The sequence below is a fragment of the Helobdella robusta genome, assembly GCF_000326865.2.
Source record: "Helobdella robusta unplaced genomic scaffold HELROscaffold_13, whole genome shotgun sequence".
NCBI classification, from domain to species: Eukaryota; Metazoa; Annelida; class Clitellata; order Rhynchobdellida; family Glossiphoniidae; genus Helobdella; species Helobdella robusta.
The window spans coordinates 3,423,389-3,440,645 of record NW_008703718.1 but is presented as its reverse complement, the minus strand read 5'-3'; the positions used below and the strand labels follow the sequence as shown (position 1 = coordinate 3,440,645).

The 17,257-nt window shown below is 34.1% G+C and overlaps 1 protein-coding gene across 1 annotated transcript; it reads left to right on the top strand.

Moving 5' to 3' along the window:
- Positions 1-4,246: 4,246 nt before the first annotated feature.
- Positions 4,247-14,660, top strand: HELRODRAFT_190537 (hypothetical protein; the record flags this gene model as incomplete). Its single annotated transcript, XM_009014365.1, has 6 exons — positions 4,247-4,393; positions 6,883-7,047; positions 8,157-8,454; positions 10,162-10,257; positions 10,826-10,963; positions 14,578-14,660. Coding segments are annotated over 6 exons (927 nt in total), but the record flags the coding sequence as incomplete, so codon positions are not given.
- Between the last annotated feature and the right edge of the window lie 2,597 nt (positions 14,661-17,257).

Here is a 17,257-nt window from a genome sequence, read left to right as displayed (position 1 = left end):
TTCCAATGTAGTTAGCGTTAAGATTGAATGTCGCACTTATAAGTACATTTCAGCATTTGCATATTTGCGTTCGAAAAAATATTTTGCAAAACGTAAATCAGTTATAAATATAGAACAAAATTATGTGTGTTTGTTTGTTTGAGTGTGTGTGTGTGTGTAAATGTTTGTGAGGGCATTCATATGTGTGTGTGTTAGTAAATAATAGTTGTTGATATGCTCTAAAATACAGAAACTTTCGTTAACATAAATGATTCAATAAAAATTAATAAAGAATAATAAATGAATTATCTGAGTTCAATAAAACAAAACTTTTTTACACACAAAAAATTAGGAAGTAAATGTATTTAATCTTTATTATGAGTCACAGCCGATACTGTTAATTAATTGTGCTATTTTGGTCGTGTTTTATGATAATTTTATATGGCGATTGTATTGTAGATGTTGTCGTGTTGTCGCGGTTGTATATATTGCGGTTGCACGTTGCGATTGTATACGTTGCGATTGCGGTTGTATACGTTGCGATGCTATGTGGTTGTTGTACATGCTGTTGCACGATAAGATTGTGTCTGTTGTTTGTGCACGATGTTGTTTGGACGATGTACGTTTAGAGCTGTCCGTGAGTTGCTTGCAGAACCTGACCTCCTCCTTATTTAATTTTCTGTTTTGTTTTCATGCGGTGATGTATGCCTGACCATCGAAACAACGAAACTCAAACTCTTCCTCAGATCCATGACAATCACAGGAACATTATAAAGCATCCATCCAAGCAAGAAGTATCACCATCCTCATCATCTTCATCATCCTCTTCATCCTCTTCGTCCTCATCGTCATCCATCAACAGTTAAAACAACCATCACCACAAAAACAACAAAAATAACTAAACTTTAATTATACAACATCCCCAACGACATTACTAACAATAACAACACGTATCAGTAGTTGCGTCATACAACAAAATATTTCTTATATAATAAAAAAAAATACTCTAACAACATTGGGAGAAGCATGAAGAGCGCCGAAAAGAAGAAAAACAAGAGCAGACGAATTGTACATTTGCATGTGAATAGCCACGTAATGAATATTCAAAGAAAATGTCATGCAAACGTACAAACTATACTACTGACCATTCTTTGCGCTTTATAACACACATGCTTCCATGCATGCATACACGCATACATACGTACGCACGTACATACAGGAAATACGGATTTACGTACGTCTTTTGCCGGTTTTTCTACATGCATCTGTTGTTCTGCACGCACGTACATGTCTATACATACATACATGGAATACATGGAAGAAAGCATAACATTAATACACATATACATTTTTCTCATCACAGTACACACAGTTTCCACACAAACATTTGTATAAGCGTGCTTTTTAACGTGCACACACTCAGATGTACCACATTTGTATGCGTATGTATGTATGTACTCTCATTTAAGTATTCGTGTACGTACATGTAATTGCATCGATAATTCTTATACAATGCATTGTTTATGTGCATTCTTTGAATTTTGAATTTTAATATGAAGGCGCGGTGTTCAGATAGAAAATATTCAAATCTTAACCAACTGTAGTGATAGCATTAGATGCCTCCACATACATATGCAAAGAATTGTATTTCCTATATGTTCAATCATTCATGCGCTGAACTTGTGTATACATGCATGCATACGATGATATTTGTATGTACGCATGAATGAATGAATGGATGCACATATGTTAGCATGAATGTATGCCTTCCTTGGGGTACATAATTCATTACGGCAATTTTAATGACCCCTAAACAAAATGCTTCAATAGCAGAAAGATACGTAGGCTAGGCATGCATATGAATCATAAATGCATGGGTGCATGTATGTTTATCAAATGCATGACTATGCTTTGCATTCATGCATGCATGTGTTTGTACATGGATGCGTTTATGTATGTATGCATGTTTTGTTTGCTGTTTGCTGTTTGCTGTGTCGTTTTGGTGTGACAACCTTCGTATTCAAAATGTTTAAAACTTGCTTCCATAACACCGACGTTCAATTTTTGTTGTTAATTTGAAAAAAAAAAAACATCGTTCCTATAATTTTGTTTAATTACAAGATTTGGAAAAATTACTTCACGTGAAACAAACTGTATAAAAATACAACCTAACGTAATGTAATGTGATGTGATGTAATGGGATGTGATGTAATGTGATGTGATGTAATGTGATGTGATGTAAAGAATGTGATGCAAGTTAGCCAGTTGAAAAATCGCAACCTCATTAAAATATATCTGGAAACGGATCTTTCGTTTAAGCGAAATGTTATTTGGAAAATTTTTTGTAATAAATTTAAAATAATTAAAAAAAATTTTTTGCCAAAAAAATTAAAACGATTAACGACTAAAAATTTTTTAAAGTTTTAAATATATTTATAATTGTACAGATCAACAATGGATACTAACATACTAGAGTTATAAGGAGTTCACAAATTTGTTTAATAGGTTGGTAAAATGTAAAATTAATTAATTATTAAACTGGCTTATTTGTTGAGTTGCTGGTTTGTTGCTGAATAATTTTAATAAAATGTTTTGACTGATGGTTGATCTATCGATTGTTATTTCATCTCTCGGTTTGTTTGTTGGTTACAAACATTTTCACAAATGTTATAATATTAATTAAAGTGATATTAATAATGTATTAAATAATTTAATAAGTAAAAATTTTATAAATCTTCTTATCTAAAATTTTGGCTCAAAATGTTTTAAAATTTAACTGATACAGTAAAATGATTTTCAATAAAAACACTAAGAAAAAATATTCACAAATCAAAATATCAGTGGAATATGGTAAGGTTTCGAACTTTTGCAACACTAATTGATTGTAAATTGAACATAAAAACAAGCGAATCATACAAAACAAAGTTATTTGACAGCATGTCTTACTCGTAAAATGAAAAAATTAAACTTTCGTATTTTTATTTTTATACGAAAAATACATAATTTGATTTTAAAATTTCAATAAAAAAATTATCTACTATGAATAAAAAATCACTTTTTTAGATTCATGGTTTTAAACACTTTATTAGCCTAATAAAAATTTATTTGTATCATTAGCATTCTCTTTGCTTTTTTTTTAAAGGTTGCATAAGCTTGATGAAACAATTAATTACACATCTGCAATTTATTTCTGAGCGCTGCAATTAAAGGAACTAAACGCAATCCAAACAGTAAAGAATTTCAGCCCTACTTGCCGATACCATAATAGTATTATTAACCCAGTGCCATTCCATTTGAAAAAGGTTTGAAAATAAAAAAAATTATATCAAAAACTGAATGTTTCAAAATATTTGCAGTGTAACAAGCATTCAGTCTTCAAGTCTTTAACTTTATCAAATTTGTGCGTGCGTACGCGTATATAACAAAATAGAAAAAAAAGAGAGAGAGAGAGAAAGAGAGAGAGAGAGAGAGAGAGAGAGAGAGAGAGAGAGATGAAAAAAATCCGCTAGTTCATAAAGCAAAAACACTTGCACACGTGCACACAAACGACCATCCATTATTATGGTCATTCATCTATTATGGACATAAACAAACATGTAAATGGAGAAGCAGAGCATACCAAGGAAGTTGTGGAGAAACAGAGACGACTGTTGTTGGGTGTTGTTGGGTGTTGTTGTGTTCACGTGTTGTTGTTGTAAATTGTTGCTACTCCTTGTTGTCATTTGTTGTTCTTCATAAGTTTTGGTGTATTAGTTTTGTTTTGTCGGTCTAACAGCTTCACTCTTCAACACATCTTTGCACTGCATTATTTAGTCTTCGTATTAACACGTACATGTTTTGTGTCGCATATACTATCCTTATGGGTTTGAGTAAAGTTAGGCTCGTTTTTTGCAGGTTAAAAATGTAACATCTAAGCGTACTGAAGCAGTCCAGAAAAAAAATGTATTTATTACGAATCTATGTAAAGATTTTTTTGTTGGTTTGGAACCTCACAAAAACAAATTTAAAAAATTTTTCTTTTTAGATAATTGAAAATGATTTATTTAACTATTAGCAAGAAATTAACAACCAATTAAAAACATATTGCAAAAATATAAGTTGGATAGAAAAAGACATGATCAATTTTTTGTCTAAAAAAATTCGACATAAAACAGCGTATGAAAAAATTGTTGAGAATAATTTTAAAAAATTTCGGAGAATTTTTCCAAACAAATTGTTAAGTTTCTTTTTATTTTTTGTTTTTCAAATTACACCCATATAGCACGCAATGCCGACAATTACAAGCCTGTTAAACGGCAAACAGCATGGGGATCACAAAATCTGGAAGCGAAAGTTGTGTTCGCCGTGTTACGTACGTCGTGGGTTTCAGGAAAAAGTCCCGCGTTATAAAAACGTACAGTTTGATGGATGCCATGTACGTGCGTGTACGCATTGCCTGTGCTGTACACATGTGTACATTTTTCTGACGTGTCCATATGAAATATGAACACAGCTCAAGCAACCAATGTCTCGTAAATATTAATATGTAAGAAACTGTTATTTATTGTGGTGCATGCATGGAATTATTTGCAAACGTGTATGGTAGGTTAGGTACATATAGTTTAAATTACTCCACCTTATGGGCGATGGTACATATTATTTTTTCTGCAACATATGACGATTACAAATATAGAGAGTAGAAACAGAAGAAAGTGAGCAGTTAACTGGAAACTTTTTCGTTCATGACAGCAAGACAAGCATGGGACACACATACGAATATTGTACATTATGTACACACAAACAGGTACACTGCAATCTCATACAAATATGTTATATATACACTACGTACATGTACATACAAATATGTACACTACGTACCCTACATATAACCAGCAACACATAGCGTGCTATAATGTCTGTCTTCTGCATCTAATGTGTGGTCATCTTGTTATATATATATATATACATATATATATATATTATATTATATATAATATATGTACGTATATATATTATATACGTACATACGTATATATATTATATACGTACATACATACAAGAATAGGTACTGTACGTACACAACGTACATTTTGATACAAACCTAATATTATATACGTACATACATACAAGAATAGGTACTGTACGTACACAACGTACATTTTGATACAAACCTATGCATACAAATACACATATTCAGACGTACACTTTCATGTGTATATTTCAGTTTATGCATTTGTGTATCTTTGTATATAAAATTTAAATAAACACAGCTTTGTATTTGTGTAAAAACATTATTATATATATATATATATATATTTATATATATTTATACGTATAGATGTTTATAGTGCTAGTCTATGTATATATATATATATATATATATATATACGTGTGTGTGAATATATATATATGTGTGTGTGTGTGTATATATATATATATATATATATATATATAGAGAGAGAGAGAGAGAGAGAGAGAGAGAGAGAGAGTAAAGACCGCACCTTAACGCATAGTAGCATGTATGTGGTAGATTGTAGATCTGATTATATTGGTGCATATGTTTAACTATTTGTTCCATGTCACAATGTTGTAGCTGGGTACATGATTATGTCTGCTGTTTTCCTCTTTTCTCTTCGCTGGCCTGACATTGTTTCTGTTTGTTAAGATGACTGGCACCTTTATAAATATTTGTATGTGTGTTCTTAACTATCCTGATTGATCATTTGGATTTATTTGCTTCGTGTATTTAAATGATTTTATTTTTATTTAAATATACATTTCGAAACGATGTACGCACGATATCATGATGCAACTATGCATGTACGAAGTAGAATGTTCACTTGCTTAACTATCACATTTTATTAAATTTTTTTCTGTTTGCCTCTTCAAATTTTTATGTCAGAGTAATCTCACCGGGACCATAATGAACATCGAAAGGGATTGTTTGTAAGTAAAGTACTTCTTCCGATGCACGTACGCTTGTATAACTGCGTGTTGCAATGCTCTCAAACATTTGTACACGCAACAACAGAAACATTTGTGCGAAACATCAATACGTTGTTGAAACGCACAGAATCAGCGGCAGGCCAACCAACTGAGAAAATAAAAAGTTGTCAAGTAAAACATCAAACGCTTGTCCTCCACACACTTCGAGTCGTGCACAGCAAAGCACGAGAGAGACAGACAAAGTAAGCGTGCGTACGTTGAAGTGTACGAAGATGCGTGCACCAATTTGCATAAAATATTACTTTATCTTTCTCCTCCTTTGTACACTTGTTGAACTGTGGGCGTTCTCTTGCAATGCAATTATTTCAGATAATTTAATTGATATCTGTACAGAAGGGAAAATTATATCGATGTACAAACACTGAGGTATATGCTTATATTGATATTTAACCAAAGATACAAAATACGTATATAACAAAAATTAAAAACTCTAAATTACTAACAGGCTTCATTAGGAATGAACTAATTCCCAAATGAACTTCGTTTCGTAGGCTGCCTTCCTCCTTTCATTCCCCTCCACTTTTTTGTTTCTTAATTCGCTACGTTTCAAATTCATTTTAATTTGTTTAGTTATTTAGTGTAACCAAACACGCGCTTGTGTGTGTGTGAGTGTGTGTGATGTGGTGTGTATAAACTTGTGCACTTTCTTAGATTTTGTATGTATCTGTGTCCGAGAATTCAGCTTCTAGCTATACGTCGTGTGGCGCGTGAATATTTTTTTTGTTTTGATGTAAACTTTTGTATTTTTGTATTTTATACTTTACGTATTTTAAATGTTGACATTTTCAAATTTTATACTCTATTCAGTCTATTGATTTGTTTGTTTTTTTTTCTCCATAGACTTTGAAACTCAAACTAAACTCTTATCTGTGGACGACATAAAATTTTCAAATTAAATTTTTGAAACTATCCATTCAGTTTAGAATTTTTTTAATCGCGAGATTCAACACATCCATGGAAAGCAGGTTTAACCCAACCTTCCAAACCTTAACGTCACTTAACAACAAAAATTCAATCACATCTGCTGCCTCAGACGGAGACGTTCAGCCAAATATTAAAAAAATGACCGTGTGCATAATTGTGGTAAGAAAAAGTATTTATTTCTTTCAATGTTAAACGACCCGTAACATCATTTCTTTCAATACCGGCGTTGAATACTGAGAAAATTGAACATAAATAACAAATGTCACACGTACACAAATACATTTGCACGCTTACACACACATACATACTCACACACAAACACACATACATATGCATACACACACATACATATGCATACACACAAACACACACTTACATATGCATACACACACATACACGCACGCAAACACACATACAAACATTCACACACACAGAGAGACATATTTTATTTGTAACGAATCGCTTGTACGTGGTTCGGCGAGATGTTATCGATTTTTATGTCGCCAGCACTTTGAGGTAGCCAGGTTTCTGGTTATTTTTATGGAGGTGTGTAACGTAACGACAAGATATTATAGATTTATGTGTGTGTGTGGTTTTACCACTTTTTATGATTTTCCATGTAAGGTATTTTGTTTTTCTCCTACTTTTTGGCGTTTTTTCAAGTTTTTTTTTCATTTTGTTTGTATGCTCGTTAACTGCTATAGGAAGAATTGTTTATAGGTTTCAACATCAGCTGTTGGGAAAAAATAACCCATAAAGATTTAAGAGCACTGTTTAAAACGTGTGAAGTTTTTAAATTTTGTTTTTAAACTTTTTGAGATTTTATTCACGTTGTCTTAGCCTGTTTTAATTATTTGCTGTTCGTAATGTATTCGCCTTGATGTAGAATCTTTGGAAAATGTTCTTCTTTAAAAAATATGTCTCGAGCATTTTTTGGTCAGTTCATTTTGTAAAGAGAGTTTCAAGTTATTGAGTGAAGATTAATGAAATAACTTGAAAATTGTTTGCAAAGGAACTTGAAAAAGAGTAATGAACAATCAGATGTTCATCACCACTCCTTCTTGCTCACTTTTCAACGTGGTTCTCATTTGATTGTTTACTGAAGAAAGTGTCGTTGAGGTTAGAATAAGTGCAACAACCACTTATAGTTCAAACATCATCATTATCGTCATCACAATCATCATTGTCATCGTCATCGCCATCATTATCGTCTTCATCACCATCGTCATCGTCGTCATCACCATCCTCATTGATGTCATCATAAAAAGGATCGTTCCCGGCAGAACAGCGGGACAGGAGTATCTCTGCAATCGCTCTCAACCTCTAGTGCAAGGCCAGTTGATCCCGGAAGATGTATGGAGGGAGATGAAGAGAAAGGTTGCTGGCGAAATCCCAAAGCACTGACCTTAGCAACAAGTATGTGCGCGTGCGCTTCATTTTCATTTCTTTGCGTTGCCGTGGCAACGGATTACTGGCTGTACGCCGAGGACAGGATCGAATTCACCAACCAGACCGGGTACTACGTCAAAACGTACAATGGACTCTGGAGGAAGTGTACACTCGATGGTACGTTCTGTTCCCTCCTTCGCAGTTCCATCATTTTCAGTTCAATTGTTTTTAATTAGTTAGTTTCATTTTTAAATTAGGAAAGAATCGAATGCCATCCTGATAATTTTTTTTTATTATTAATATCATTGAGTGTTTTGTAATGTAACAATATGGCTGATGTTCGCTTGCACGTGCGTCTTTGTAGACCTGATGTTTGTTAAGTGTTGAAGAAATTAATGCAGGATGGATAAAATGTAATAAACAACGTCGTTTCGCTCTGTTTTCTTTCAAATTTATGCCTGTTAGCATAGTTGGTTTACCAAAATTAGATTGAAAAATAAGAAAATCACAATGAAAACAAAAATATATTTCGTTTTCTATTTATGTGGCTAGTGTTGATATTCCATAAATAAAATTTCATTTCTTTTCTTTTAAAATAATTAAAAAAATCCTTCCATTTAAAAAAACATTTCGTAAGCCAATCAATAAATAAAAATGATTGACGAAGTATTCTTGTCAGTCCAGTTTTTAAAAATCTCTCTGCTGGACTTTCAGTCAATTTCTTTGAAAAACAAAATTTTGTAAATTTCTTTTCTTGTGCTTGCTTATTCAAAAACTGGAAACCAAAACGGAAACAATTTTCTTGTGCATTCTTCATTATGCTACTCTGACGAGCAGAGGGACACTTACGTGCCGATTCTGACAACCAAGCTCTCGTGCCCCAGAGATTGTGCGAGTCCCACCACACCAAACCACGTGTACACTTATCTTTGTGCACGTGCAAGCATCGCATCATTGTATAATTAAATACGCATGATGAATTAATCATAAATTAACTGCCATGGGCATGGCGTTTAATGGTTATTGAGTTTCGGACTGAGAGAATCAAGTCATCGCGTAATAAGACGATGCAAGACCTGGCATTTTTGCCATCTGTGCTAACTCGCCAATAATTAATATGCGTGTGTGTTGTCTATCCACTTTTGATTTTAAAAATTATTCAGACCAACATATTTGCTATATCTGTTAGACTAAACAAGAATATTTAAATGAAATAACTTATTAAATCATTTAAAATTTGTGAATAAAACTCAAATAAAATGATTAAAACTAAAAAAATAATGACTTTTAATTTTCAGCTTATCACATCTAGATTTATTTCACCGATTTTGCAGCAGGTACAAGATTGTTTTAACAGAAGTTTTTTTTTAACTAAACGACAGCTTTTATAACAAGTTTTATGATGCGAGTAAAAGATTTTTAAACTGCCCAGTAACCGCAATGTCGGGTGTGGTTAATTTCGGACAGCATTTGATTTGCATATCTTCCCGTTTTTAGCAGGCGATTTTAAATGTTATGTGAAATAATAAAGCAGTTTGTCAATCACATGCTGCAATGTTTTGTCGAGTAAAAATTTTGTAATTTAATATTCGCTTCTTGAAAATACGTAGCTCCAGATTCAGAAAAAAATAAGTTATTAATGTTCGTTAATATTTCTAAAGCTTCAAAACAAAAATGTACCGTGGTAGTTTCAAAGTTTTGCGCTTTTCATGCGACATTTTAAAACAAAAAAAAACACATTTATATGGTTGAAATCTGCATACCATTCATGTTTGTCTACTGTGTTATAACTACTGTTTCGTTTCATTCAAACTATGCATAAATATTTTCTTCTTTTAATTAAACTTTTAAAATAGAGCCCAAATCAATTTGTTAATATTATAGTTAAGAAGAGTCCAGAGAGAAACTGCAGTTACATTCCATATTTGAGGTACATGGAACGAGAAGACTTGAAACCATCAGAATCAGTGCTTCGCCAGTGTAAAGCAGTTTGAATTGTTTTTTAATATTTTAATAATTTGAAAATAATTTCTAAGAATTATTAATAATTTCTCTCTGTTATGTTCTATATTTTTTTATTGTGGTGAAAACAAACTGGCATTACTATATTTGAAAAAAATTATTTTGTAAGTGCTCACCCATGTTCAACATTGGCAATCTCTATTTTGCGGAGAGCTACGCATAAAATTTTTATTTGCTCACGTTCATATAAATTTGTACAATCTCACTTCTTCACTCTCTCAAGCAAGCAAATAATCATCAGTTGCACGCGTTGAGTCGTACCACACCACACCACACACGAACGTGTATGAAGTAGCATCATCGACGTCGTTGCAGTTGTTATCGCCACTCCACCAACTGCAATCAAAATTTTATTTCAGTCACGTGCACGAATGAATAAACAAATGGCGAACAAACAAATGATTGAATGAGAGGAAAAAAAACATAAATAATTCAATGAACTAGCGAATGCGCGTTTTCCACAGCATATCGGTTTTGAAGGACGATTCGTAAATATACCGACCGACTCGCTTTCCTTCACATTCAGTGTCACTCCGTAGGGCTTCTATGTTTCCCATCGCCAGCCTCATCATCCTGCTGGTCGGTGAGGTGGCCTGCTTCATCGGGCAGTGCACCCGACGGAACGTCCTCACATTTATATCAGGGATACTATTCGTTATCGGAGGTTAGTGACTGATGAATTGATGGATGGTTAGTTGGATAGATGGATGGATGGATGGATGGATGGTTGGTTAGTTGGATGGATGGATGGACGGATGTATTGATCTATGGACGAATGGATAAACCAATGGGCAGATGTAATTGGTATACGTTTGGATGGGTATACGAACGAAGGGATGGACTTGTTGATCGTGGATATGTGCCCATACGGTTAACAGTATAATTATTTGAATTGAATGATTGATTGATTGATTGATTGATTGATTGATTGATTGATTGATTGATTGATTGATTGATTGATTGATTGATTGATTGATTGATTGATTGATTGATTGATTGATTGATTGATTGATTGATTGATTGATTGATTGATTGATTGATTGATTGATTGATTGATTGATTGATTGATTGATTGATTGATTGATTGATTGATTGATTGATTGATTGATTGATTGATTGATTGATTGATTGATTGATTGATTGATTGATTGATTGATTGATTGATTGATTGATTGATTGTTAGATGTGTACAAGAATTGATGAAAGAAAATATAAAAAAAATACGAACGCATTGATTAACGAACCAGGAGTAAATGATTGAATGGTTGAAAGCATTTAAGTTGAATGATATATTTGTCAGTTTTACAAATAAACTGATAGGTGCACAGATGCTTCCCGTCTGATTTGATTGCCTCGCCACATTATTCATTGATGAACTTCACCTTCATGAACAGCCTTTGTACCGTACCTATACAACAAATGCATGCGGTCTGATAAATCTAAACTTTTGTCTTTGCTTGTCTCACACACAATGGTCAAATTGCGCTATATTATTTGTTATCTTGATTTTTCGTTATCTTTGTTATCTTAGCTATATTTTTAATCTTTTGATTGTAAAAATCTACCGTAGAGGCTATATAAGGCCTTGCGGAGGCACAGATTTGAAGCGAGGTTTGACGCGAAGCCGTAGATGTGATTTATGTAGTTACTTAGATTAGTTTAGTTTAGTGTTTCTATTAATGTTGGCATTCAAATAAACGTTCATCCAAGTTTGCGTTGTTTGAAGCAGTCATATTCATCTATTGAACCCACGGAATAACGAACACTTGACGATCGTTGGAAGCTACAACGCTGGCGTTGGAAATATAGAGATCACAGAAGTTATAACATTATAACACTATGTTGGATATAGCGCATACTGAGAAACTTATTTAATTAACACTCAGTGTAACTCGAGTATTCTGTATTTCGTTCTCTTCTGTTCTCTAGTACGGCCCAAGTTTGCCTGCCTCTATAGCTCAGTGGTAGAGCGCTGGTCTTGTAAACCAGCGGTCGTGAGTTCAAACCTCACTGGGGGTAAAGTTTTTTAGAGGTTTTAATGCAGATAAATTGTCGACAAACTTATAAATTTCTTTCTAATTGTATTTTATATTTTTTTGAAAATTTAATTTCTTTCATTTTAATTAAAATCCTTTGCTGAAAAGTAATCACTGCATATAAGCTGATATAAAAGTAGTTAGATATCATAGTTAGATATCATTGAAAGGTTTATTCATTTTCAACTAAACTTTTTATATTTCTGTATGTATTGATAAGTACATAATTATATGGTTAAATATTTATTTATTTATTTATTTTAAAAGAATATAAAAATAATTACATTTTTGTTAACAAATGGTGTGGCAGGTGTGGCTGTGGCGGGTGTGGTGGCTGTGGCAGGTGTAGTAGCTATAGCCGAAGAGGCTGTAGTAGGTGTGGCTGTGGTCATAGCCGGCGTGGATGTAGCGTGTGTGGCAGTGGTAGCTATAGCAACAACAGTTGTGGCGGGTGTGGCTGTGGTGGATGTAGCTGTGGTAGGTGTAGTTGTGGCTTTATATTAATTTATTGGTGGAGGAAATGCATAAATGAATACAGCACTTGTAAGTTTTCATCAGTTGACAAATGTTCTCGTTGTAATATGTGGTCGTACATTCGCATGCGAACACGTACACACACACACGCATGCATGCATACACAAAAGTGTGTATACTCGTTGAAATACAGAAATATAAGACGATGCAAAATGAAACCAAGCAAACAGTTTGCAGGCTTCTCAAAATACGAAAATGAAGAAATGTGTGGTTAAGGTTAATAGAAAAAAGAATTTATCAAGGAGCAAAGCCGCTCCATTCAATTTAAAAAATTTTTTAATATTTCTAATTGAATGAAACTGGATAAATTTTATTTTTAATACTTTCCATGCATTCGCTCTCAGCATTGCTCTTATCACCAACCTAAAACAAATTTTCAACAAACATCCGAAGGCATACACAACTAGCTATAATTAAACATAAAATATTTGTTTTATTTTGCATCTTTTTGAGAGGTACTTAAAAGCAAACGCTATACTACATACTTACCAAAAAGATATCAAACACCGGGTATTGTGTAACAATATGTTATATATATATTATTATATATACACCTATACGCACTTTATATTCAAATACACATCACCGCTGTATAAGTCCTGACTGGAATAACAGTTGAGGTATGGTCGTGCCGAAAAATGCATCTATGCGTCCTTATTCATTTCTTCACTGATTCATCCAAATATTTATTTGTTTACGTTTTTATTTTTTATTTTGCATATTTTATATTCTTTTATTCGTCCGTCCATTTATTTATTTATTTTTCCATTCAATAATTTTGAAAAAGCGGGGCACACGTAGGCATACACAAGCTCCAGCACGTGATGTAAAAGAATTATCGGGAGAGAGTTTTTGTTTCTATGAAACTTTTCTAATGTACAAAGCAGAGAACAGTTTTTTAATAAAATTTTTACATATTGAAAAGTGGTTTTTGGATATTTTTTGGGAACAAATTTATTTCCTCACTATGTTTTATAAAATGTTCAATAAAATGTTGCTGGACTGAACCAACAACATAAATACAACATCAAAACTAACAAACCAACACGCATGAAAAAACTAAACTAGCAATCCCATCACAATTGAAACTGTTGAAATGCAGCTACCTCTGAGTTGAAATGGTTGATTTTTAAATCTAGTTCTAATGGCAACTCACACTAATTTGTTTATAAAGTTATATATTTATTGATTATTTCAACCTGTAATGCTTATTTAGAGTTTGCATAGGCGTGAGTAAACTAATCCAACTCAACTTTGATGACTTGACTTGAGAGATTTGTTTTCAAAAAATTATTTGGCATTGAGTTAAAAAAAACAGTAAACTACCTTACTTTTCTTCTTTGGACATATATTCTGGACACGGCAAACTTGTATTTGATTATGCCATTTGTTAGTTATAGATCACAACAGAAACATAACAAAAAGCTACTACTGCATATTAATCTGCTTTTCATTTATTTCCTGCTTGAAGTGTTGCTTCCATCTCAATGGAAATCTTTCTCAACGGTGTTAATTGAAATTAAAAGAAAAAACTGAATCGTAAACATTCTTATTTGTTTGGCGAGCTGGCCTGTCAGTGCAAATGTTTCCTTTTCAATGTGCTTGCCAGTTGTACGTTTCGCGCGGTTGTTTGCATCTATTCCGTTTAAATTATTAAATTGAATCTGTTTAAAATTGTGACGACGAGTTTGTTGAAATGATTGGCCAGGTCTCTGTACGCTGATTGGAGTGATCGTCTTCATTAGCGCCGTGACCGAGGAAGCGAGCAGCAGTCGGCCCAAGTCGACCCTGGATGAGCCCAGATTTCGGTGCGAACGTTCAACTGACGAATTGTACAAATAATAATTTGTATATAGTCTAAAAGAATATGTTGACGTGTCAAAATTTGGTCGATTAAAAATATTTTTTAAAACAACTCAACGAAAATAAATTAAAGTTTACTAATTTCAAAAAAAATATAAATTTTAATAAAACTATTCACGAAATAATTTAGAACAACAACAACATAAACTAAAACAACAACAACAAAAACAATATCAACAACAACAAAGGTACTGGTACGGACCATCGTTCGCGTTGACAGTCTGTTCATTTGTCGGTTGTCAGCTGACGGGCGTATTGGCAGTCTACTTGTGCATCGTTCAGTTCCGTCATGTCATCTTCAAGAAGCATCGTCTGCACCACCAACAACATCAACAGCAGCAGCAACAACAACATTCGAAGCGACGTTTGAAATTAGAAGAAGAAAGTTGCGATGGAGGCGGTGATGACGATGTTGATGACGTCAGAGATGACGTCGACGACGACGATGACAACCACGGTGGCGATGAAGAAGATGATGGTGATGGTATTCACGAGTGTCGAAGCAGGTTTGTTCATTGTTTGTGCGTTTGTGCCGGTGCGCTTGTGCCTGTGGTTTTGTAGCAAATGTATACTCGTTTAATCATTTAAAAATTATTTGTATGCATGTAAGTACATAGTTATATCTGTATGCATCTAAATACTTTATGTTTGTATAAATATGTATTTTAATGTATGTATACATGTATATTTAAATAAAGGTATGCATACTTGTCTATATTTGTGCGTGCATGTACACGCGTTCTGTAGCTCGTGAGACCATCTGCATAGGCTCCCATGTGAAACAATGTATGTACGTACGTGTGTGCACGTCATCTGCCCTGCCGCTCTTTCTGTCTGGACGCTGCTATAAAAATTTTATCGTCCAAATTGCTTTCAAATTTTTTCCTCCATTACAAAATTTCAATTTGAGAATCATATTCGAAGACCGAAACCAAAATTTAACATTGGAGTTGGAACTTACTAACAAAATGCGTTAGTACGTCCACAGACAGACAGACAGACAGACAAACAAACAGAAAGATATGCAAACAAACAGAAAAGCAACCAATAGATAGTTTATTAATCCAATGCAAATCCATCTAAATGCAGGTTTTAATAAGCGCGTAGCCATTAACACCCCACCCAACCTAAATGCCTTGATACAATACCACGCACAATACGCAAAATTGTTGTTAAGCTAACCTGAACACGCAAAACAGAATAAGGATAACAAAAATTTTTTGAACACATTAAAAAACGAAATAATTTTCAAAAATGAGGAAATATATAACATATGAACGACGACAACAAGCTAACATCACAAAACTAACATCACCGTAACACATAAAATAACACACTGAAACACAAATTTAAATGTCTCCACAGGTCCTCAGTCAAGACGTTGACGACGGAAGACTTCGCGGAAGAAACCGCCACCTCGCCGTGCAAAGACATTATCACTGATCAAACCGTTGAACCTTTTGCCATTACTTCACTTCAACGAAAACAACAACCTTTACAGCAGCAGCAGCAGCAACAACAACAACATCATAAAAAACAACACTTCAAATTGAATCATCCTAAATCACAGAACGCCAAAAAACTGCTCTGTAAAACAAAGCGCTCAGCAACAACAACCACATCAACACCTACCAACACGAAAAGAGCCAACCAAAAAGAATTCAACGACGCTGATGAAGACGAGTTTGACTTCTCCTTAAACCCCAAAAAAACTACTCATCAGTTTTTATCACATCCTGGCAATCTCCACCCGCCTCTATTTTCACCTAAAATGGATTTCAGCAAATTCAACCCTTGCGTAGAGCCATTCTACCACACATGCCGCAATTATCCGACGCACGACTTCAGATTCATGCGTCCTTGTTGTCACGACTTCTACTACCACCATTACTTTCATCATCATCATATCCAGCACGAGAGACAACGAGAGAAGCCACACCATCCTTACCACCATTTTCATCCTCCTCATCCTTACTGTTTTCATCCTCACTGCTGCGATCCACACTTCACCTACCACAATGCCACAAAAACGCGTGAATTTGAAAAACGACCTTTATCAAGATCTTGCATCGGATTGGCTAGCTCTAGTCACGTAGTTAGGACACGTGATCAACCATTCGATGATGTCATTAACGACGACAATGATGACGATGATGTAACGTTCGATTCCGATCACGACGGCGGGGATGACGACCCGGAAAAAGAGGAAGAAGAGGAGGAAGAGGAGGAAGAAGAAGAAGAAGAAAAAGAAGAAGAGGGTCAAGAAGATGGAGATTTAGAAGATGAGAGCGTGGAAGAAGAGAATGACGTCAACAATGACGCATTATGCTTGTTGAGGTCTAATTTCTTCAACGTTGATGCAGATGTACACGCATGCCATTCGCCACCGTCAACGACGACGACTACTTCAACAAGTGTAGCTACTGCCCCACCGGCCTCAACCAAGCAGCGACCACAATCGCAACAAACTCCGCAGCATCAACATAAAATTTTAGACAACAAACAACAACAAATACGCCAACGAC